The 23,318-nt window shown below is 47.4% G+C and overlaps 1 protein-coding gene across 1 annotated transcript in view; it reads left to right on the top strand.

The window, feature by feature from the left end:
- necab1 (N-terminal EF-hand calcium binding protein 1) overlaps positions 1-23,318 on the top strand; it is a 438,822-nt gene that overhangs the window by 373,782 nt on the left and 41,722 nt on the right. Inside the window, exon 8 of the mRNA XM_085992697.1 lies at positions 7,617-7,696. Within this exon, the coding sequence (XP_085848823.1) occupies positions 7,617-7,696 (80 nt within the window). The remainder of the gene's footprint in view (positions 1-7,616; positions 7,697-23,318) is intronic.

The raw sequence follows: 23,318 nt of genomic DNA, 5'->3' as shown, positions 1-23,318 counted from the left end.
GCGCGCAAATTGATAGACTTCAGACCCTCCACAACGACCTCTGCCACCCTGGGGTCACCAGGCTTTACCACTTCATTAAGGCCCACAACCTGACCTACTCCATCGAGGAGGTCAGGACCATGACCAGGAACTGCCAGACCTGTGCCGAGTGCAAACCGCACTTCTTTAGGCCGGACAGAGCAAGCCTGATCAAGGCCACCCGCCCCTTCGAGCGCTTGAGCATCGATTTTAAGGGGCCCCTCCCGTCCTCTGACCGTAATGTGTACTTCCTCAACATTGTTGATGAGTACTCCCGTTTCCCCTTTGCCTTCCCCTGCCCAGACATGACCAGCACCACGGTCGTTAAATGCCTGAACGACCTCTTTGCCTTGTTCGGGTTCCCAAACTATATACATAGTGACCGGGGCGCCTCCTTCATGAGCGAGGAACTCCGTCAGTTCCTACTAGCGAGAGGCATCGCCACTAGCAGGACCACCAGCTACAACCCCCGAGGGAACGGCCAGGTGGAAAGAGAGAACGCGACGGTATGGAAGGCCGTCCTCTTAGCCTTAAAGTCTAAGGGCCTCCCAACCTCTCGCTGGCAGGAGGTCCTCCCGGCGGCGCTGCATTCCACCCGGTCACTACTTTGCACTGCCATTAACGCCACCCCCCATGAACGAATGTTTGTTTTCCCCAGGAAGTCGACTACGGGAACCACGCTACCAACCTGGCTGACCTCTCCGGGGCCTGTCTTGCTGCGAAAGCACGTGAGGGCCCATAAAATGGACCCCCTGGTCGAGAGGGTGAACCTCCTGCACGCCAACCCCCAGTACGCCTACGTGGCATACCCAGACGGGCGGGAGGACACAGTCTCCTTACGAGACCTCGCACCCTCGGGCACTCCGGAGACACCACCACTACCCCCCCCCACCACCCCCCCAATTCCAGCCCAGGTAGACGGTACGCCGGAACCCCAAGAGCCTTCGCCTACGTCGCAGACGCCAGCATTAACACCGGAGAATGCAACACCGCCGCTGCGACGATCAGACAGGCTTACGAGGCCTCCGGACAGACTGACATACCAGAACTGGTAGTACACTTCACCCCGCCGGACTCAAATCTAAACAAGGGGTGAATGTGGTAAACCACTTTTACCGTTCACTATCGTTACACTATAGTTATCACTGTTAGATCGTTTCCCTATAGTTATCACTGTTCACATTGTTGTATCACTGTACGAGGTCGCCTCTTGTAACGCTGCTATACCTGGGCTGACCACTGCCGACTCCGCCCATGGCTCCGCCTACCTGCCCGGGTATAAAGGTGGTCTACTGGCTGGTATTCCTCCTTCTTGGATCCGATCACCCACGAGGGTGGGCTCTGTTATTTAGTCAATAAAAACCTATAGTTACTTTCTTAACTCGTCGCTTTTCATTGGACGAATTGATAGGTATATCAAACTTAACGGACACCTTTCCATATCTGGATAATATCACCATTGCTGGTCATGATGCCAACCTCCAGAATTTTTTTTACATTCTCCGTCATCGCAGCTTAACCTTAAATGAGTCCAGATCTGTGAAATCAGTACCATCAGTCAACATCCTTGGCTATTGGGTGGGCAACGGTGTCATCAAACCGGATACAGAGCGACTTCATCCGCTTCAGGAGCTCCCTCCCCCTATGAATCTCAGTTCTCTTCGTCGGGCACTCGGCATGTTCGCCTATTATGTGAAGTGGATACCCCACTTCTCCGACAAGATCCAGCCCCTGCTTCACGCAAAGTCATTTCCATTGGAGGCAATGGCTATTTCAGCTTTCCATCTCCTCAAGTGACAAATGGAAAAAGCCACGCTTCGTTCCATCGATGAAAATCTTCCTTTCGTGGTTGAGTGCGATGCATCGGAGGTGGCGATTTTGGCTACCTTAAATCAAGGTGGCCGACCCGTGGAATTTCTGTCCAGAACTTTGCAGGGTAGCGAGCTCCATTATCCTCCTGTTGAGAAGGAGGCTACGGCTATCATCGAAGCAGTATGTAAATGGAGTCATTTTCTCGCTCATCGTCATTTCACGCTTATAACCGATCAGCGCTCCGTGGCCTTTATGCTGGATAACCGGAAATGCACTAAGATCAAGAATAACAAAATACAGCTCTATAGGATGGAATTGGCTGCCTTTGGTTACACCATACATTATCGACCCGGCAAAGAGAATGTAGTCCCGGATACCCTCACGCGTGCATTCTGCTCTTCCATGTCAACTTCAACTCTTGCGGATCTTCATACTGACTTATGCCATCCTGGCGTTACCCGTATGTTGCACTTTGTGTGATCTTAAAATCTCCCATATTCTACGGAAGATGTGAAAAGCACATGCTCCATCTGCAGAATTTGTGCGGAATTAAAACCGCAATTCTTCCATCCGTCGGATGGCTCGCTCATACATGCTATGCAGCCTATGCAGCGACTCAGCATTGACTTTAAAGGGCCACTGCCTTCCTCAATGTGAAACACCTACTTGCTTACTATGGTGGACGAATATTTGCGCTTTCCCTTTGCTTTTCCCTGTCCCAATATGCTTACTTCCACAGTGATCAAATGCCTCAATCAAGTCTTTTCCCTTTGCGGTACAGCCAATTTCATCCACTCTGATCGGGGTCCCTCCTTCATGTCAAGCGAACTCAAAAGTTATCTTTCCCAACGGGGAATCGCCACAAGTAAAACAATACCATATCATCCCATCGGTAATGGACAGGTTGAGAGATACAACGCTATAATTTGGAACGCTGTTCGTCTTGCACTGAGGTCACGCAACCTACCAGACGTGTTGCATTCCATCAGGTCTCTTCTTTCTATTTCCACCAATGTCACTCATGAGCGATTCTTCAGGTTCCAGCGTCACTCCACTCATGGGACGTCCCTACCATCATGGTTGGCAGCTCCCGGTCCCGTGCTGCTCCGAAGATTCGTCCGTTCTTCCAAAAACGATCCCCACGTCGACGAGGTGGAACTAACGGACGTTAATCCCACTTACGTGCACGTGTGGTACCCTGATAGCCGGGAGTCCACCGTTTCACTCCGAGATCTGGCTCCCTGTCCAACCAGTCCCACGGACCCAACTGGTAGAGGAACCCATGGTAATGATGCCGATGCTCTGCGCTCCTTTGAGGATGATGCCCTACCTGGGACATCAAGGAATCTGCTGGCTACTCCATCGGATCAACTCGGGGAGCCGAGCGCTTCCCATGGGATGGCCACCCGAAGCCAGGACGCCGGTCAATACCCGGTTACCAACCAAGATGATGCCAACTCTGCGCCTGTGGGGACCCGCACCCGGAGTCACGATCTCCCCAGTCTTCTGCAAGTCGATCAAGGCGACACATGCCCCGTCGATCTACCAGTACGGACCAAGCAACCCAGGGACCAAGACACGATCCAAGGAGACGTGCCTTCCAGCCACAATGGAAGATCTAAAAGACCGCCTATTTGTGGTCCGCCTAATCCACTAGAAGGAAATTGTTGGACTTCCAAAACTTTCAGGCGGGAAGGATGTCATGAATCTTATCATGACTCATGAAGTAACACTGGGCGGCCAGCTGGTGCCGCCGTTCAAGGAGTATAAATACTCAGGCATGGGCCCAGCTTGCTCAGGATGTTTCTGTAACCAGAAACTAGTGATGTAACTAGAGATCTCATGGTTTTGAAACAGTTCATTAAAGCCTTGTTTTATACTCAAACCAAGTGCTCAGTAGTCTTTTTACATCAGTTGTAACTGAGCCTTTCATTTAAATCACCAAATTGATTTTCCACTCTGAAACACCTCTTTAACATACGAAAAGAGGGACAGGAAAAGATCGGCTGGTCAATTGAACCTGTCCCAAAAAGGTATGACGCAACAAAGCATCATGACTCCCAGCGATCCATCCCACTATTAGTCATGCAATCTCCTGGGAGAGGCAAAAAGAACAGATAGAAACTGTAGTGATCAATAGCATGTCATTCTATAGTGGACACTAGGTGGAGCCGTAGAGCTGTATATAGCTGTATGTATAAGACTACACTACCCAGCTAGATATTATATTAAGGCTACATTACCCATGAGGCTAGGCTACCCACAAGGCAGCAGTCAAGATGGAAGCCTCTACAAGATGCTGTACAAGTCCACATGTGCTCAATAAAAGTAGCTAGCAAAAGCTAGCTGTGTTCATAATAAGAATGTCTATTTATTAATGAACATAACAGAAACCTTTAAGCTAATTCAGCAGGACAAAATCTGGGAAATTCCTCTCCAACCCCTAAGGTGATTAAAAACAAGTTGCAGGAGACAGAGTGACCATGGGGTGTCAACCCAAGTCCCACCTACCTTCTGTACACAGTGATATTAACTACAGCGAGGAACCCATCCAGTTCCTTTTTGAATTGTCACAGCAAATTTGCACTCATGACTCAAGCCGACAACTTATTCCAAGTATCGACAACGCTCTGCGTAAAGAAAAACCTCCAGACATATAAACTAGTCCTATGTTTGTATAGCTTATAGAGATGACCCCAGATTTTCCCTAACCTATCCAGCTCAAACAGTCTGTCCACACAGATGTAATCTAGTCTGATCATAATTTTAAATACTTTAATTAAATCTCCCCAAATTCTATGCTTTTCTAGAGTAAAAAGCCCCAGCTCTCTAAACCTATAATGATAACTGAAGGCTTTTCAGCTAAGGATCATTCTAGTGGCGCTCATTTGAACCTTTTCTGAATATCACCCACCACGTAAGGAGACCAAAGCTTGACACAGTATTCCAGATGAGGCCCAACAAGGATCTCGTGCAAGGATACTATGGCCGGCATATAAACGGGGCGGGTTGCATCGGCGGGGGCCGGAGTTTCGGATGGGAAACCCGGAAGTCCAGGTTTCCCTACATGCTGTGGGCATCTTTTCTCCTTGACAGCTTCCCTGCCCGGAAGTCAGCTTCACTGACAGGCTTGGCTTCCGGTCACACGGGGAGGACTCCAGAGCAAGCCACAGGAGCATACTGTAGGTCCAATCCCCAACCCTGGGGGGTCCAGTTCCAGGGGGGATTCCAATCCCCGACCCCAGTGTCTTTGTATGCGGGGGGGCGTCTGATGGGGAGGGAGCTTGCGGGGCTGGGGGGAGGAAGCACTCCTGCTCCTCCTGCCTCACAAGCAGTGCTGTAAAGGCACTTACCTTCTCCCTGAAGCTGTCCTCGCCTCCCTTCAGCTGCCGGGTTTCCTGAGGCCTGGGAAACACGGCCAGCCACTGTTAAAGCAGGTTGAATCAGAGGCTGCCAGCCTCATTAAAATATTTAAATTGCTAACCCACCTCCTGTTGCCTGCCTGCCCTTTGTCCCGTCTCCGTTAAACCTGGAAGTGGGCGGGTTGGAGTCGGTTGAGATTTTAAAAATTTTAACATCTGACCCGACCCCAACCCACCTGTTTTGGGGGGTTAAAATTCACCCCTATAGCTCTTTTAGTGTTATACTGAATTGTTCTTGCTATGCATCCTAGTATTCTATTTGCCTTTAACTTACAGACCATAATGAGCAATTTGGTGCTTTCTAGTCTTGTGTTGGTGATATGACAGATACCAACCAGTCCTGTGAGCTGTTGGATTAGTTACATTACTGGTCAGTCAAACAGATTATCCAGTGGCCCAAGAGCAAATTTAGCAGGCCAGATTTGGCTTGCTTGCCCTTATGATGTGCACCTCTGATATTGTTAATGTAAGTATAGTTATGCATGATCTTTAGGCTGTCTTAAACTATAATTATAAACCTAAAAGTATTTTTCAACTGAATTTGTTCTTTTTATATACTGAAGTGTACTTTGTATTTATTCTTCTTATTATAATATTTCTAATAACTATAAATACTGTGGAAAACATCTGACACATGCATGTAATGCAATTATACTCAGGGCATTTGCTCTGGAGCTGACATAGAGTGGACCATTGTAGGTCAAGGTTCCGATCATAGTCATAGACAGAAGTATAGGCACAAACACAATAAATGGCACAATAAATCGATCCCTTTCTGCATACTTGGTCATGCTCACAATACACAATCGTGCCATACATTTCTAGATCCATTTTAAGCCAACACATAGAAACATAGAAGATAGGAGCAGGAGTAGGCCATTCAGCCCCTTGAGCCCGCTCCGCCATTTAATGAGATCATGGCTGATCATCCAAATTCAGTACCCTGTCCCTGCTTTCTCCCCATATCCCTTGATCCCTTTAGCCTCAAGAAATATATCCAACTCCTTCTTGAATATATTTAATGAATTGGCCTCAACTGCCCTGTGTGGCAGAGGATTCCACAGGTTCACCACTCTCTGGGTGAAGAAATTCCTCCTCATCTCAGTCCTAAATGGCTTACCCCTTACAGCTAAGGTTACATCATACTCTAAGCCAGATAAATTACAGAGCAAAAAGTAACCACAGTATAGAGCATGTAGTCAATTGTTTCCTAGTAGACGCTCATCTCTTTTTCCCTTTGTCATTTGCCTTAGCTGCACTCAGCTGAGTTCTCAGGCCTGCGTTTAGTGCCCCGCTCTCCACTCCCTCGTACGTATTTACTTGAGAGTGTAGTTTCTGTTACTGTAATGATCATAGTGGGAATCAAATGTGTTAAATTTTTCAAGCTTCAAATGTTTAACATACTTATTTTACATGGAAGACTGGGACATTCCCTTTTCTCCTGAAGGCTGCCTGAATCTGATATCAGCAGATGTATTTTTAATATGTATTTTTAGTTTTCTCTAGTTAGTCGCCTAAGCAGGTGTCTTGCCTGATTAGCCAGTTTCCAGAGGATGAAGTGCCCCAATGAGCTTACACCAGCACTTCTATTGACACAAAATATCAGTTTCTACTAGACAGTCAATTTGGTGGTGCAACACTTTGCTGCATCAATGCATGGAGCCACAGAATGGCGGGATGTAAGTTCAGGAAGTTCGCAATTTCATCTTTGTTGTCTAGAGATGGGCTCAATAAAGACTAAGCACTTCCACACAAGAAGGAAGAGATGATCAAAGAGAGAGAGAGGCACTTCACCTGGCTGGTCTCATATTTTCCATTTTAATGTAAAGGAAAATTGGGCAGGGTATATAAAAGGTGCTCGATCCAATATCGGCCATTGTATATCACTGCCGATGGCAGAAAACCTAATTAAATGGTTAAAAGAGGTTGCTATTTATCAAAGAAACTTCTTTAAATATTTTTTGTTATTTATTTAAATCGTAAATGGAATCTGAATACATGCAACAGATTGAGAGGAGGTGTTTAAGAAAAACAAAAACTGAAACTAACGCTTCAGAATTAAGGCTGACCTCCTTTCCATGAGTATGAAATATGGAAAAGCAAGAGACACATTAGCAGTTTAGCTAACCCACCCCTAGATATGCTATTATGACCTTTCAGTTGCAATTGCTTACTACCAGCATGAATACCAGTGGGAAATAATTAGACCTGCCAGTGATTATTACCAGTCAGGTAATATCTCTCAAGATATCTGCCAATAATTGCCAAAAGGAAAATCCGGGCCATTACATTTTATCCCACCAGGTTGCACATACCATTTTAAATTTATGGTAGATTTTTTTTCTCTTCTGTTGATTCCCAAAGGTATCCATGCAGATGAGGATATCCAATGGATGACCCAGATAAATAGGCTCCAGAAGCTAATTGACCGCCTGGAAAAGAAGGTAAGCATTTATTTAGAATGTGCTGTGCAAAAAAGAGCAACTTTACAACAGGAAATTTAACATACAGCTCATCATCATAGAACCAAAAAATCAATTCTGGTCATTTGTCACAACAATTATATTTACTAGTGCTCTTCTGTGAGATGACACATATAATAAGAATTGATCTACCTATAAGTCTTGTTTATAGCATGCATTTTTCTGTACATATAACATTTACTTCCTGTCATACTTTTATGTAACATTTTTCTGTCACACTTAATATTACTGTTTTTAGACTTATTTGTTCTATTTATTTGATTGGCTCAGCTTTGCCACCAAATTTCTTAATTTATAAATTTGTGCTAACGAATTTTTACATTTATTTTTACATCTTGCAGTCAATTGAGTGATATATAAATTTATTCCATGTCAAGCAATTTCTTTCAGCTGATTGTGTGACATGCAAACTTATTCATTAATATTCATTCATGTATTAATTGTTGGAAGCGCAAAAGGCTAACCAAGTAGACATTAAATGACAAAAAAAATCCTTTTGTCTGCCATTTTTATTAGTACCTGATATTTGCAATGGCAATCAACAACAACAACTTGTATTTATATAGCACCTTTAATGTAGTAAAGCGTCCCAAGGCGCTGCACTGGAGTATTATAAGAAAACAAATTTGACACCGAGCCACATAAGGAGAAATTAGGGCAGGTGACCAAAAGCTTGGTCAAAGAGGTAGGTTTTAAGGAGCATCTTAAAGGAGGAAAAAGAGGTAGCGAGACAGAGAAGTTTAGGCAGGGAATTCCACAGCTTAGGGCCTAGGCAACAGAAGGCATGGCCACCATCAGGGATGCTCAAGAGGGCAGAATTAGAGGAGCGCAGTATCTCAGGGGGTTGTGGGGCTGAAGGAGATTACAGAGATAGGGAGGGGCAAGGCCATGGAGGGATTTGAAAACAAGGATGAGAATTTTGAAATCGAGGCACTGTTTAACTGGGAGCCAATGTAGGTCAGCAAACACAGGGGTGATGGGCAAACGGGACTTGGTGTGAGTTAGGACACGGGCAGCCGAGTTTTGGATGACCTCAAGTTTACATAGGGTAGAATGTGGGAGGCCAGCCAGGAGTGCATTGGAATAGTCAAGTCTAGAGGTAACAAAGGCATGGGTGATGGTTTCAGCAGCGGATGAGCTGAGGCAAGGGCAGAGAGGGGCAATGTTATGGATGTGGAAATAGGCGGTCTTTGTTATGCTGCGGATATATGGTTGGAAGCACATTTCAGGATCAAATATAACACACCAAGGTTGCGAACAGTGTGGTTCAGCCTCAGACAGATGTTAGGGGGAGGGATGGAGTCAGTGGCTAGGGAACGGAGTTTGTGGCAGAGACCGAAAACAATGGCTTTGGTCTTCCCAATATTTAATTGGAGAAAATTTCTGCTCATCCAGAACTGTATGTCGGACAAGCAGTCTGGCAATTTAGAGACCATTGAAGGGTCGAGAGAAGAGGTAGCGAGGTAGAGCTGGGTATCGTCAGCGTATATGTGGAAACTTATGCTGTGTTTTTGGATGATGTAGATGAGAAATAGGAGGGGGCCAAGGATAGATCCTTGGGGGACACCAGAGGTAATGATGCGGGAGCAGGAAGAGAAGCCATTGCAGGTGATTCCCTGGCTACGATTAGATAGATAAGAATGGAGCAAGACGAGTGCAGTCCCATCAAGCTGGACGATGGTGGAGAGGCGTTGGAGAAGGATGGAGTGGTCAACCCTGTCAAAGGCTGCAGACAAGTCAAGAAGGATGAGGAGGGATAGTTTTCCTTTGTCACAGTCACAAATGATGTCATTTGTGAACACCTGGCAAAATTACATATTTGACAATAATATGATTAAATCTACTTATTGAGCTGTCTTTTAATACATTAAAATTTTTACTTCAAGGCCTCATTTTATGTGGAAAGTCTGACCTTCAACTGAATATTTTGGCCTAGAAATTGGAGGTGTTTGCGTTGGCCATTAAGGCCCGTTTTGGCAAAAAAAATGACGGCCGCCTCACTTCCGCCCGCAGTGGCTGCCATTTTTGGCTGGGTGGCAGTGCTGCCAATGTCTGCGCTCACTGGGTATATGGAGATTATGCAGATCATGACGTCAGTGAGTGTGTAACACTCAACTGACGACCGATCTCCCATTTTCAAGTTTGTCGCTCCACTTACCGGTCTGTGTTAATTACCAACAGCTGACCAAGCGTTGACAAGCAGAAAGGAGCCTACAGCAGCGCTATTTAAAGGGATCATCACCAACAACTTGCAACTGACATGTTTGTTCAGTTTGACTGGCTCTGTGGAACTTTCTGCAACTCTAGCAGCTTTTTAAACTTGTTTCAAGTTCCTAAGGTGATAGGGAGTGTTGGTGCAAGTGGAGAACGCTTTCATTCTTTTTTAAAGGCTTCTGCTCACACCATTTGCTCACAGTCATGGGGGAATTACTTGCAGTCCCCCTCACACTTGAGTATCTTCAGGAGAGGGAGCGGAGGCAGCGAAGAAGAGGAGAAGATGCGCGCAGAGGGAAGAGGAGGAGGGTCAGGAGGGCTCTCAACAGGAGGCCCATACCCACCTAGGGTCTTCCGAGAGCACTTCTCTTATATCCACGTAAGTGAGGAGCAGTGTATTAGGAGGCTATGTTTCACAAAGGAGGTGGTCACAGAACTCTGCCATCTCCTGCATACAAATCTGCAGCCTCAGAGCAGGGCGACCACAGCTCACCCAGTGGCCCTCAAGGTCACCGTGGTCCTCAATTTCTTCACCAGTGGATTCTTCCAGTCTGCAGCAGGAGACAGAGGCTCTCTACATGAGGAGAAGGGACTATGTTGTGTTCTCTCTGAGCAGAAAGACGCAGGAGGAGCATGCATGTGGCTTTGGCGGGATAGCAGGCTTCTTCAAGTTGCAGCGCGCCATTGACTGCACCCACATGGCATTGTGGGCAACGCATAAAAATCCTGAGATCGTCTGCAACCGCAAAGACTTCCACTCACTTAATGTGCAGTTGTGTGACAAAGTCCAGCGCATCCTGATGGTCAATGTCCGCTATCCTGGCAGCTTGCTTGATGCCTTCATCCTGCGTCAGTCCGCTATGCCACCAATCTTCCAGCTACATCAAACTTCAGGGTGGCTGCTTGGAGACAAGGGCTATCCGCTCTGCACCTGTATGATGACTCCCTTCCGCAACCCTACCACTCCTGCCCAGCACTCATATAATGAGAGCCATGTTGCCACCAGGAACATCATCAAGCAGACTATTGGGCTGCTGAATCAATGGTTCTGCTGCCTTGAACGCTCAAGAGAAGCCCTCCAGTACTCGCCAGAGCGGGTGTCCCATTTTGTGGCTGTCTGTTGCAAGCTTCACAACTTGGCCATCATGAGGGTACAGCCCTTGTCAGCAGGGATTGCAGGACCACCTCAGGAAGAGCAAGAGGAGGAGGAGGGAGGGAGGAGACAGGCAGTCAATCCCCCTTCCACACAGACTGTCCATGAATGCCTCATCAGACTCTGATTCGAGTGAATGAAACACCAGATCCCTGTTGCTCACCACATCCCCATTATACAATCCCTCTGTCACGAATATCACAGTGTCCTCCTGGGCACATAGCTGAAATGAGAGCCACCACAAAACAAACATTCCAAACAAAATTCATCAATTTATAAGTATTCAATTTATAATACTATATGAACTAATCACCCTTGTGCATTCCCTTAGTGTCTGTCTTTTGTGTGCCCTTTCCTACTCTAGTGCTCCTATGAAGTGCTCCCCCAGTGGCTGCAGCATGGCTGGTGGAAGGCTGCTCAGTTTCCGGGGGGAGACTACAGATGGCCTTCCAGGACAACCTCGACCAGCTGTAAACTGCACCACCTCGGCATGGGAGGCAGCAGACTGGGCTGGCTGGCTGACAGGCAGCGGCAAGAACAATGGCAGAGTGGCAGTGGTGGGAGTAAGAATGCTGTCACAGACCCACTGCCGCTCCCCCGGGGCGGCGCCTCATCATTCTTAGCAGTCTGTTGGAGGACAGATTGCTAGCCTGCTGCGACACCCTGCAAGCCCCTTTTGAGACTCGTAATCCCAGCCACGATGACAGCAGTCTGAGCTTCCACTGCAGCTGTGAGCTGTTGGGTCGCTTCCGCCTGTGCTGCAATGGAAGCCGCAACATCGGCCATCACATGCAGCATCGTGGATGGGTCCACAAGGTCTCTGCTGGAGTTGTCCATCATTTCCATCCTGGAAATCATAGGTTCCAGGCTCCAAACTCCATGCAAAACCCTGTCTAATGTTGGAGCCGGTCTCCTCCATGCTCCTTGACACTGACATGAGGCACTCTGGCAGACTTGCCATTGCACCCAGTATTATTGTGTGCAAGCCCATCACCCTTCTTCTGAAGGCCACACCATCGAGGTCAGCATCTGAGTCATGAACTCAGCATGAACCCGCCCTCTGGGGAGCTGGTCCCTGAGCTACGCTTATCCCCTGGCCTTGCTGTGGCCCACTTGTGCTCAGTGCCTCACCATGTGCAGATCCCGCATCTATACTACCCTCTAAACTCCAGGCAGTCCCAGTTTCTGAGCTGGTGTCTGTGCATGTCAGATGCAGTGATGGTGTGCCTTCTTCTTCATTTCCACTCTCCTCCATTACTTCAGGGACAGGCTGTGCTGGTGACACTTCAAGGTCATCCGAAAGCAGAAAGGCACAAGAGTTGGCTTATGGTGACGGGAGGGTGGCGGAAGCAAGATATCCATGCATGCAGCATCAGCAGCTTGTAAGTCAAAAGAGATTGTGGGATGAGGTGGAAGTGTGATGTGAGAAGGGTTAGGCATGTGCATACCGTTACTGTACCCAAGGGCTTCAACTTCGCCCATTGCCACTTCCCCTCCAATGATGTGACGTAACTGTCTCCTCCAGTTGGCACAAGGTCGGTAAGGCAGCTTGGCTGCCTCCTGTCTGCTGCTGCTCACAGCGGTTGTGGGCCACCTTGGCCTGCAAGAGAAAGGGAAGTGTGTCCGTGAGTGTGGTGCAATGTGTTTGGGTGATGTGACTGCTATAGTTGAATAGCTGTCAGAGTGTGCAAGGTGTGATTTGTGAGTGTGAGCGTTGCAACAGTGGTAAGGTTGTGAGGGTGAACTGAAGCTATGATTGTGAGGCCTGAGTGAAGAAAGGTAGAGATTGTTTCTTAGGGTGTGATGGGAGTGTGATGCATTAAGCAGTGTGTGAGGCTTGTGGTGCAGTTGGCGATATATGGCATTTGCTGTGAGAGGTCATAGAGTCATAACGGCACAGAAGGCCATTCGGCCCATCGAGTCCATGCCGGCTCTCTGTAGAGCAATCCAGTCAGTCCCATTCCCCCGCTCTATCCCCGTAGCCCCACATTGAGTGTGTCCGCTTCCACCACTTCCGTCGGCAGCGAGTTTCAGGTCATCACCACTCACTGCGTAAATTTTTTTTCCTCACTTCTCCCCTGTATCTCTTGCCCAAACTCTTAAATCTGTGTCTCCTAGTCCTTGTAACATCAATTAGTGGGAACAGCCTTTCCCCATCTAGCCTAGCCAAACCCGTCATAATCTTGTACACCTCTATCAAATCGCCCCGCAACATCCTTTGCTCTAATGAAAACAAATCCAGCTTCTCCAAGCTGTCCTTGTAGCTAAGATCCCCCATCCCCGGAACGATTGTGGTAAATCTCCTCTGCGCCCTCTCAAGTGCCTTCACATCCTTCCTAAATTGTGGTGACCAGAACTAGATGCAATGCTCTAGTTGTGGCCTAACCAGCGCTTTATAAAGGTTCAGCATAACTTCTCTACTTTTCTACTCAATACCTCTATTTATGAAGCCCAAGATCCCATATGCTTTGCTAACCACTCTCTCAATATGTCCTGCCACCTTCAGGGACCTATGCACATTAACTTCCAGGTCCCTCTGTCCCTGCACACACTTTAAACTGTGCCATTAAGTGTATATTGCTTCTCCCTGTTCCTTCTGCCAAAATGAATCACCTCATACTTCTCTGTATTAAATTCCATCTGCCACTTGTCTGCCTATTCTACTAGCCTTTCTATGTCCTGTTGCAGTCGACTGGTATCATCCTCACTGTTTGCCACACCCCCAAGTTTGGTGTCATTGGCAAATTTAGAAATTCTACTCTGTATTCCAATATCCAGGTCATTTATATATATCAAAAAAAGCAGTGGCCCCAGCACTGACCCTTGGGGAACACCACTGTCTACCATCCTCCAGTCTGAAAACCAGCCATTTACCATAACTCGCTGTTTTCTGTCCTTAAGCCAATTCCTTATCCAAGCTGCCACTGACCCACCTATTCCATGAGCCTCAATTTTGCTAACCAGCTTTCTATGTGGTACTTTGTCAAACGCCTTATGAAAATCCATGTAGACAACATCCATTGCATTCCCTCCATCAATCCCCCCTTTTACTTCATCAAAAAATTCAATTAGATTAGTCAAACACGATCTGCCTCTTACAAATCCATGTTGGCTCGCCTTAATTAACTTAAACCTCTCCAAGTGCCCATTAATTTTTTCCTTGATTATTGTTTCTAAAACTTTACCCACCACTGATGTTAAACTGACTGGCCTGTAGTTACTAGGATTGTCCTTACACCCTATCTTGAACAATTGTGTCACATTTGCCACTTTCCAATCCTCAGGCACCTCCCCCACATCCAGGGAAGATTGGAAAATTATGGCAACCCTTTCCACTATCTCCTCCCCCAATTCCCTTAGCAACCTGGGATGCAAGCTGTAGTGTATGTAACTGTTCTACCTTTAAGAGAACTATTGTATGTAACCGTCCACCTTTAAGAGAACTATTTTAGGGGTTGCACTACTTTATCTTGGCTGCTGTATACTGTAATACCGGCGGTGACCACACTGGTATATAAGTGCTGTGTACGGATTTATTGGGCAGATTCGCCCTGACCTTCGAATAGTAAAGTCCTGTTAAAGTTTACTCTTGTGGTCTGTGTATTAATTTACAATATAACACACAGACTTTACAGTGGCGACGAGTTCGATCTTACCCTGCGGCAGCGATACATCCGAAGCAGTTACCGAGCGTCGAGAAGAGGCATCCGCCCTCGTCATTCTGCTGAGAGAAGACTCGAGTCTGCAGAGCAAGGAAGAAGGAAGAATTCTGACACGAAGCCTTCCATCAGCAACAGGCAGTGATCGTCCCTTCTATCACGGTGGTGAGTGAGCCGATCAGCCACGAGAAGCAAGTCGGCCACGTTGACTGTGAGTAGGGGAGAAAATAAAAAGAAACGGAGGATATAAGGGCGGTGAACACGACCACGGCCGGGGGGAAAGGAGCCGGACAGAAGTCGGGGCCAGAGGCGCTGAGACTGGGGCAGCGTAGGGCACGGAAGCCGCGGTACAAGCGGGAACGCAGCCGGTGTGAGAGACCGGGCTACAAGCGGGAACGCAGCTGGTGTGAGAGACTGGGCTACAAACGGGCTGGGAGACGCAACAGCGTCGTGAGACAGCTCGACCGCGACCGGTGAAAAAGGCCGGGCAGCTACCGAGGCCGCGGGGCGCTGCGACCGGGATCGTAAGGCGCGGGAGGTAATAAAAAAAATAATAAATAAATAAAACCGCGGAGAACTCAGCCGCAGCCGGGGGAGGAAAGGACCGGACTGCGAGAGGGCTGGGAGGCAAGATTGAAAACTGCTGAGGGAGAGACAGAGCCCGAGCGAGCGAGAGAGACAGAGCCCGAGCGAGCGGGAGAGCGAGGGAGACCGAGCGAGCGGGAGAGACAGAGCCCGAGCGAGGGGGGAACGGGACCGAGCGAAATTTCCGCCCAGCGGCTTACAGCAGCTTTCCGTAAAGGACCAAGAGCTGGAACTGTCCGCCGCCAACTGGTTGTCCCCAGCGCCCGGTTGCCCCTGTCGAGAAAGGGAACAAAGAACGCAATCAACTGTTCTCGCGCTTCAGAATACACTGAAGCCGGCGCGCAGGCTGCGAACCCCGAAAGCCAGCGGTCGTCGCCCGAGGGCAAAGCTTACCCCTCCCGCCTGAGGAAGAAACGCGGGAAGCCGCCAGTTAGGCGAGGAAGAAGACAAGCGCGGGAAACCGCCATTCTCGGAGGCAGGGAAGAAGATAAGCACGGGAAGCCGCCATTTTTGAAAAAAAAAGTTAAGGGAAAATTTTGTTGTTGTTTCTCAGAAAGATTGTGAAGATGCCTAAGCATGGTAACATCAACGATTTCAATTCCGATGTGGAAGATTGGGCCACGTATGTAGAACGCATCGAGATATATTGTAAGGCCAATAAAATAGCAAATGATGATAAAGCTCTAACCTTACTAAACTCAATGGGTGCGAAGACATACGGGCTATTGAAGCATCTTCTATCACCAGCTAAACCGGTGGATCAGACTTTCGCTAATATTGTTGCTGTCCTGAAGGATCATTTGAACCCCACACCGCTGATGTTAGCGGAACGATTTAAATTTTATGCGAGAACGCAACTGAAAGAGGAAAGCAACGCGGAGTACTTGGTTGAACTGCGTAGACTAGCGAAATACTGTCAGTTTGGGGAAAATCTGACAGAGGCACTGAGAGACAAGTTCGTGTGCGGGTTGTCGAAGGAAGGAACACAAAAGCGACTACTCGAAGAGAACGATCTTACACTTGATAAGGCTGTCCTTATTGCAGCATCGCACGAAGCTGCAGCGAGAGGCACTGCGGAAATGCAGCTGAAGGCAGCGGTACTCAGCGTGGATTAAATGGCTTCGGGTACAACGAAATGTTATCGTTGTGGGAAGACAACACACGATCAGAACCAATGCTGGTTTAAAAACCAGGAATGTAGAAAATGTGGCAAGCTTGGTCACATAGCTAAAGTATGCCGGTCCGGAAAGAAGACCAGCAACAAAAAAAAGTCACCGCAGGAAAAGTGCAGCAAGGTACACAAGGTGGCTGAGAAGAGTTCGGATGAACAGAATTCGGATTCAGACTCCAACAGCCAGGAACTGGGTAGTCTGAGAATTCACAATGGGAGTAAGGAAGCTGACCTACAAACTATCTGGGTCACGCTCAAAATAGCCGGAGTCCAAGTGAAAATGGAATTGAACACAGGATCAGCCCTAACAGTCATAAACCGAAGGGACTACAAGCGGCTATTCTCACATATTCCCTTGAGAGATACCAAGATTGTATTGCAGACATACACGGGGCGAAGAGTATACCCCATCGGAAAGATACAAGTCAAGGTGAGACACAAGGGCAAAGAACACCAAGGAATGGACTTATATGTACTACCTGAGGGAGGTCCACCACTTCTGGGACGGGAGTGGATCAGGAAAATAAATATGGACTGGCACCTCCTAAAAGCCATAAAGAGTGAGAACTCGGTGAAGACAATCAGCTCAGACTCTGGAACTGATGATGGTAAGACCAGCCCATGTGCAAAAGACAAGTCTAAAATGGACTTGCAGACTAATGTTGGAAAAACGAAGGAGTGCATAAATGCTTATGCTTCAGAGGAGAACAAAGTTTCAGAACAGAATTCCACTGAACAACAACAACATAGTTTGACAGAGAATTCTGAGTCTGTCCAGTCTACAGACATGCACATTTCTGAGGAACACCGGGCTCGAACTCAACTCCATTTCAAACTACAACAGCAATTAGAACAAATGATTTGCCGTCTTGAGCAAGAGATGAATGCAACGAAAAAGTTCTTTGACACAGAGTGGGAGAATCTGGAAAGACAACAGAAGCAGCTGATGGAGAAAATGGAGCAGGAGCACACAAACCGTCTGCGCGAGGAGGCCAAACGAATCAAAGCTGATTCGGTTTCTGAAGGTGCGTGCTCTAATCTGGTGGAGCAAGATGTTCAGCAACTGAAGGCGCTTGTTAGCAGGTTGCAGGCAGAAAAGGCTGATTTGGTTGCCATGAATTCCGAGCTCCTACTGAAGTTGGGTGCAGCATCACCGGACGATTCATTTGTTGAAATTCGAATGGTGGAGGCTGCGGATGATGGAGAATTAAAAGCAGCAAAGGGGCCCCAGTGCAAGGTTACAAACAGCCCTGCAGCCTATACGTCAAAAACACATGACGACGATACTGGGAAACGTCTGATGTCAGAAGAGTTAACGGTCAGCCAACTCCTTCATATGCTGAGGGACAAGACTCTGAAATGGGAAAAACTTGAACACGAGCTTCAATCTTCAAAGGAAAGGGGTTCGGTGCTCTCAAAAGTTATAGAAATAGCTGAGGTTGCAACACAGACTGAGAAGATTGCAGCAGAGCAGCCCTTGGATGCCAAAAGTACGCTGACTCACGTCAATGTAGAACAACAGAATGCTGAAACAGCTGCTCCAGTAGAGGGATTGAATAGTACGATCAATCAATCTCCGAATGAAGTTGAAGTATTGAAATCACGAATTAGGTCATTAGTAAAAGACTTGCAGGAAGCCCAGAAAAAGCTGGATGAAGCTGAACACATGAAGAAGTCTCTTCAGGAGCGATGTCTGGATTTGGAATGAAAGCTGGCTAACATCCAGCTGGGCATGGAGGAAGTAGAAGACCCTCTCGCTGGCCTAGCTCAGGACGACACCGAATATTACCATGACCTGTGGGACGACACCGAATATAACGATGACCTGTTCTGCCCAGCTTGTGGGGAAATTTTCCAAAGTGCAAAAACCATGAAGAATCACAAAAAGTCCAAGAAACACCGGGAGATGGTGGCGCTAATACGGCAACAGGAGGAAGAGGAGGAGGAACTGTGCATGCAGCCCAGAGAGTCTACAAGAAGCAGAAAAGGAAAAGACGAAGCAGAAGATGATGACCCATCTGAACCATTATCACCTCTACCAGGTCACGCACGTGGTCCCTCCGAACTGAGTCAAATCAGTTTGGAAGAAGAAAAACTTCCCAAGGTACTCGAGCCTTTAGAAGTCAGCAAGGCTGGTTCTGAAGTTACGAAAGTTCAAGCTGTTAAGTCCAGTGAAGGACTATTAGATGAGTCACCCCAGCAACGTGAACCTACTACACCACCGAGAACTACTACACCACCGAGGCGTTATCCGGACCGAGTCAGGAAGCGCAGGAGGCGCCTCCGCAGAGACTGAATCTGTGAACTGTTTTCCGCAGAGACTGAATCTGTGAACTGTTTTACATGAAATTGTGTATCTATGTTATGATGTTATGTTTAATGGGGAATATATATATTGTAAGCTAAAAAGGGAGGATTGTAGTGTATGTAACTGTTCTACCTTTAAGAGAACTATTGTATGTAACCGTCCACCTTTAAGAGAACTATTTTAGGGGTTGCACTACTTTATCTTGGCTGCTGTATACTGTAATACCGGCGGTGACCACACTGGTATATAAGTGCTGTGTACGGATTTATTGGGCAGATTCGCCCTGACCTTCGAATAGTAAAGTCCTGTTAAAGTTTACTCTTGTGGTCTGTGTATTAATTTACAATATAACACACAGACTTTACACAAGCCATCTGGACCAGGTGACTTATCCACTCTAAGCATACCAAGCCTTTCTAGTCTTATCAATTTTTACCCCTTCCATTGCTTCTACCTTTTCCACTTCTACTGATATTTTGTCAGCATCCACCTCCTTAGTAAACACCGATACAAAGTACTCATTGAATATTCTAACCTTGCCTGCGCCTCTAAGTATATATCACCTTCTTTGTCCCTAATAGGCCTCACCCCGCCTCTTACTACGCACTTACTGTTTACATGCTGATAGAAGACTTTTGGGCTCCCTTTTATGTTAACCGCCATTCTACTCTTATATTCTCTCTTTGCCAATCTTATTTTCATCTTCACTTCCCTTCTCAACTTATTGTATTTGGTCTGGTTCTTCCTTGAAGAATTCACCTGACATTCATCATACACCCTCTTTTTTTGTTTCATCGTCTCCTCTATCTCCCTCGTCATCCAAAGAGCCCTTGCTATGGTTCCCTTACCCTTCCCTCTTGTTGGCATGTACCTAGCCTTTACTTGGAACATGGTTCCATTTTACTCTGGCTAGATCCTTTTGCATCCCATTGAAGTTAGCCCTATTCCAGTTTAGAAGTCCCACTCTAGATTGTTCCTTGCTCCGCTCCATTGCTAATCTAAATCTTATGATACTATGATCACTCCTACCCAAGTGTCCTCCCACAGACACTTGGTCGACCTGGCTCACCTCATTCCCCAGCACCAGATCCAGCAATGCCCCCTTTCTAGTTGGGCCAAGAACATACCGGTCAAGGAAATTCTCCTGAACACATTTCAGAAATTCCTCCCCTTCCTTTCCCTTTACCCTAGCATTATCCCAATCGATATTTGGGTAATTAAAGTCCCCCAATATCACCACTCTATAGTGCTTGCATATCTCTGCGATTTCCCTGCAGATTTGCTCCTCTACTTCCCTCTCACTATTTGGAGGCATGTAGAATACCACCAATAGCGTGATCATACCCTTTTTGCTCCTCAACTCTAACCAAATGGATTCTGTCCTTGCCCCCTCAAGAACATCCTCCCGTTTTTAAGCCACGTTTCCGTTATTGCCACATCATATTGCCACACAGCTAATTGTGCTTGTAGCTCACCAACCTTATTCCCCACACTTTGTGCGTTTACGTACATGCATTCTAAACCCACTTTTGAATTTTTCATAGTCTTTCTTAGTCTGCTCCTATCTAATATGGTACTACTACCGCCTCTAGTACTTTCTTCTCTAGTACCATCCAACACACTCAGGCCTAGAAATTCAGTGGGCCTTGCGCCCACTTAGCGCCTAAAGAGGTCTTCTGCGCCGGCGGGGTTGGTAGCGCGGAAATTGAGTGCAGCGTTAATGGCGGCGGTAGCCGTTAGTGCTGTGCCGGCACCGATGACGTCATCGGTGTGCGCGGTGCCCCGGTAATGCCCCGAAACCGCGCCGATCCCCATATTTAGTTGCGGCCGCCTCCTCCGAAGCAGCCGCAAACAGCGACCAGAAAACGGGGCCGTCCTGCAGCCTTTGTGGGGCGCTTTAAAGCGGAAGGTGTGGCCGGCCGCTTTTGCGGCAGCCGCCTGCCCGCACCTCCTTCCCCGGCCTCCTCCACACCCCCCCCCCCGCGGCATTGCCGGCTGCTTTCCGCGAGCCCGGCACTTCTCCGTTGTGCCGGGCTCTTTTGCCGGCACTCGCGATCGGGGCTCCGGCTGTTGCAGGCACCTCCCCCTTAAGAGAGGGAGGAAGGCCTGCAGTACCGCAGCCTGCCGCTCCGCTGCAGGTGGCGCTGCGGCAACTAGCGTGCCGATATTCAGTTGCAGCGCCCCAAGCGGAGGCGGGCACACCCTGGTATAGCGCCCGCTTCAGAATTGGGGCGCAGAAGACGAATATCTGGTGAGCGCTAATGCCTCCCCGCCCAGCGCTAACTTTTGGGCGCGAGCGAGCTGGCCGCCCCAAAGTGAATTTCTAGGCCTCACTCTTTTATGCACCATATTCCTCTTTTCTACTCCTATATGCTGGTTCCCATCCCCCTGCCAAGCTAGTTTAAACCCTCCCCAATAGCACTAGCAAATCTCCCCATGAGAATATTGGTCCCGGCTCTGTTGAGGTGTAACCCGTCCAGCTTGTACAGGTCCCACCTTCCCCAGAAATGGTCCCAATGCCTCAGGAATCTAAAGCCCTCCCTCCTGCATCATCTCTCCAGCCACGCATTCATCTGTTCTATCCTCCTATTCCTGTACTCACTAGCACATGGCACCGGGAGTAATCCGGAGATTACTACCTTTGAGGTCCTGCTTTTTAATCTCTTTCCTAGCTCCCTACAGCGGCTCAGTGACATCCTTCATCCTGGCACCAGGGAGGCAACATACCATCCTGGAGTCACATCTGTTGCCACAGAAACGCCTATCTGTTCCCCTAACCAATGAATCCCCTAGCACTATTGCTCTTCCACTCTTCTTCCTCCACCCCGTGCAGCTGAGTCACCCATGGTGCCGTGGCCTTGGCTCTGGCTGCTCTCCCCAGAGGAGCCATCACCCCCCACCAGTTTCCAGTACTGTGAACCAGTTAGTGAGCGAGGTGCACTCTGGGGATTCCTGCCCTACCTGCCTGGTCCTCCTTCTCTGTCTGGCGGTTACCCATTCTCTCTCCGCCTGCACATTCTGAGGCTGCAGGGTGACTACTTCTAGAAACATGCTTTCCAAGTATTTCTCAGCCTCGTGGATGCACTGTAGTGACTCCAGCTGCCACTCAAGCTCTGAAACCCGTGAAAGGATTATTACTAGTCCTAGCCCCTTTAGGGCTACCCCGGATCAGGCGTATTCCCCAGACGTTCACTTTCAACTAAAGTTTGAGGTAGCCAAATCCTAAAGATGCTTAATTGGGTCTAAAGGTCCAGACTATCTCTCCCTAAAGGAAAGGAACAACCTGAAGATGTTACTGTCCTCCAGATAGCACTTTTAATAAGTTTAGCTAGACTGTAACCTTCCGGATATTATGAGGGTCCGGAAAACTCCCTCAGAACTCTGCAACTCCTCACCAAAGAGTGTACAGAGATTGAGTTTGTGAGTTTGATACAGAAGTATTATGTGAGACAATTATAAAAATATATAGATTTATTAAAGAACCGATATGTAATTTACAGTTGGTGATTCAATCACAACATTAACAGTTCCAAAAACAAAAATCTTACAATTCTATTATCAGAGACCCTTATTCTCAAATCTTTACTTCTCTAGTTTTACAGTTCTTAGTTTATTCCAGGATATCCACCAAAATCAAATACAATACCTTGATCCCCGAGATACAAAGAGTTGAAGACTTACAGAGCTTGCCTCTGAAGCCGAGAATCGCTTTGCCCCTTTACAGCGAATCTATCATCCCATTTGAAAGTTCAATTTTTATACCCTTTCTCAGTGGTATTTCCTTTGAAGTTTTCTGCTGATGTAAGCTAATTATCTCTAGTCATTTTTCTGCTGACTCCTGCTTATTCTTACAGTTAGATTAGCTGGTAGCATTAAGAATTATGTCTCTACCTTTACGTGTTCGAAGCTTATCATATAAAATGGTGTGGAGTAGGTGCATCTATTTGATGTCATTCTTACCGAGGTCTTCTATGCAATTCTAAGTCACCTCAGCTGGTTGTAATAGAGACTCGTGTCTCCTAGGTGTTTCAAATTCAACACAAAAAAAATGTGACGGCTGGTGCCTCCCCCACTTGATGCCATTCCCACAAAGGCATATGTTTCTTAATGTTATGTGTTTCTTTCCGAATTGTAATTTATAACACCTTAACAGGGTATACCATTGTGTTCTTTCCAAGGCTTCAGACTATCAGGAACCTCCAACCTCCTGTTTCAATAAGGCTCTTGATTCAGCATCAACAACTTATCTTATCTCAATAGCCTGAATGCTGTTCACAGCTTCTCCATTGTTAAGGCTTTTAGATTTTCAAGCCCAGTATGTCATGTTTTAATAAAGTCAGAATTCTTTTATAGAATGGTGTATTTTTCTGAATAGGTATATTGCTTATTCCTTCACACCCGGAGCTCGAGTTGCTGCAGTTGGCGACATTTCCTGCACACGTGGTCGTCCAGGCCGCAAGAAGCACCCAGGATATCCCACATGGCACAGGATG

This window comes from Somniosus microcephalus, chromosome 7 (assembly GCF_052327205.1).
Source record: "Somniosus microcephalus isolate GS21.2 chromosome 7, FLI_Smic_1.0, whole genome shotgun sequence".
NCBI classification, from domain to species: Eukaryota; Metazoa; Chordata; class Chondrichthyes; order Squaliformes; family Somniosidae; genus Somniosus; species Somniosus microcephalus.
This window is presented reverse-complemented; position numbering and strand designations above follow the sequence as displayed.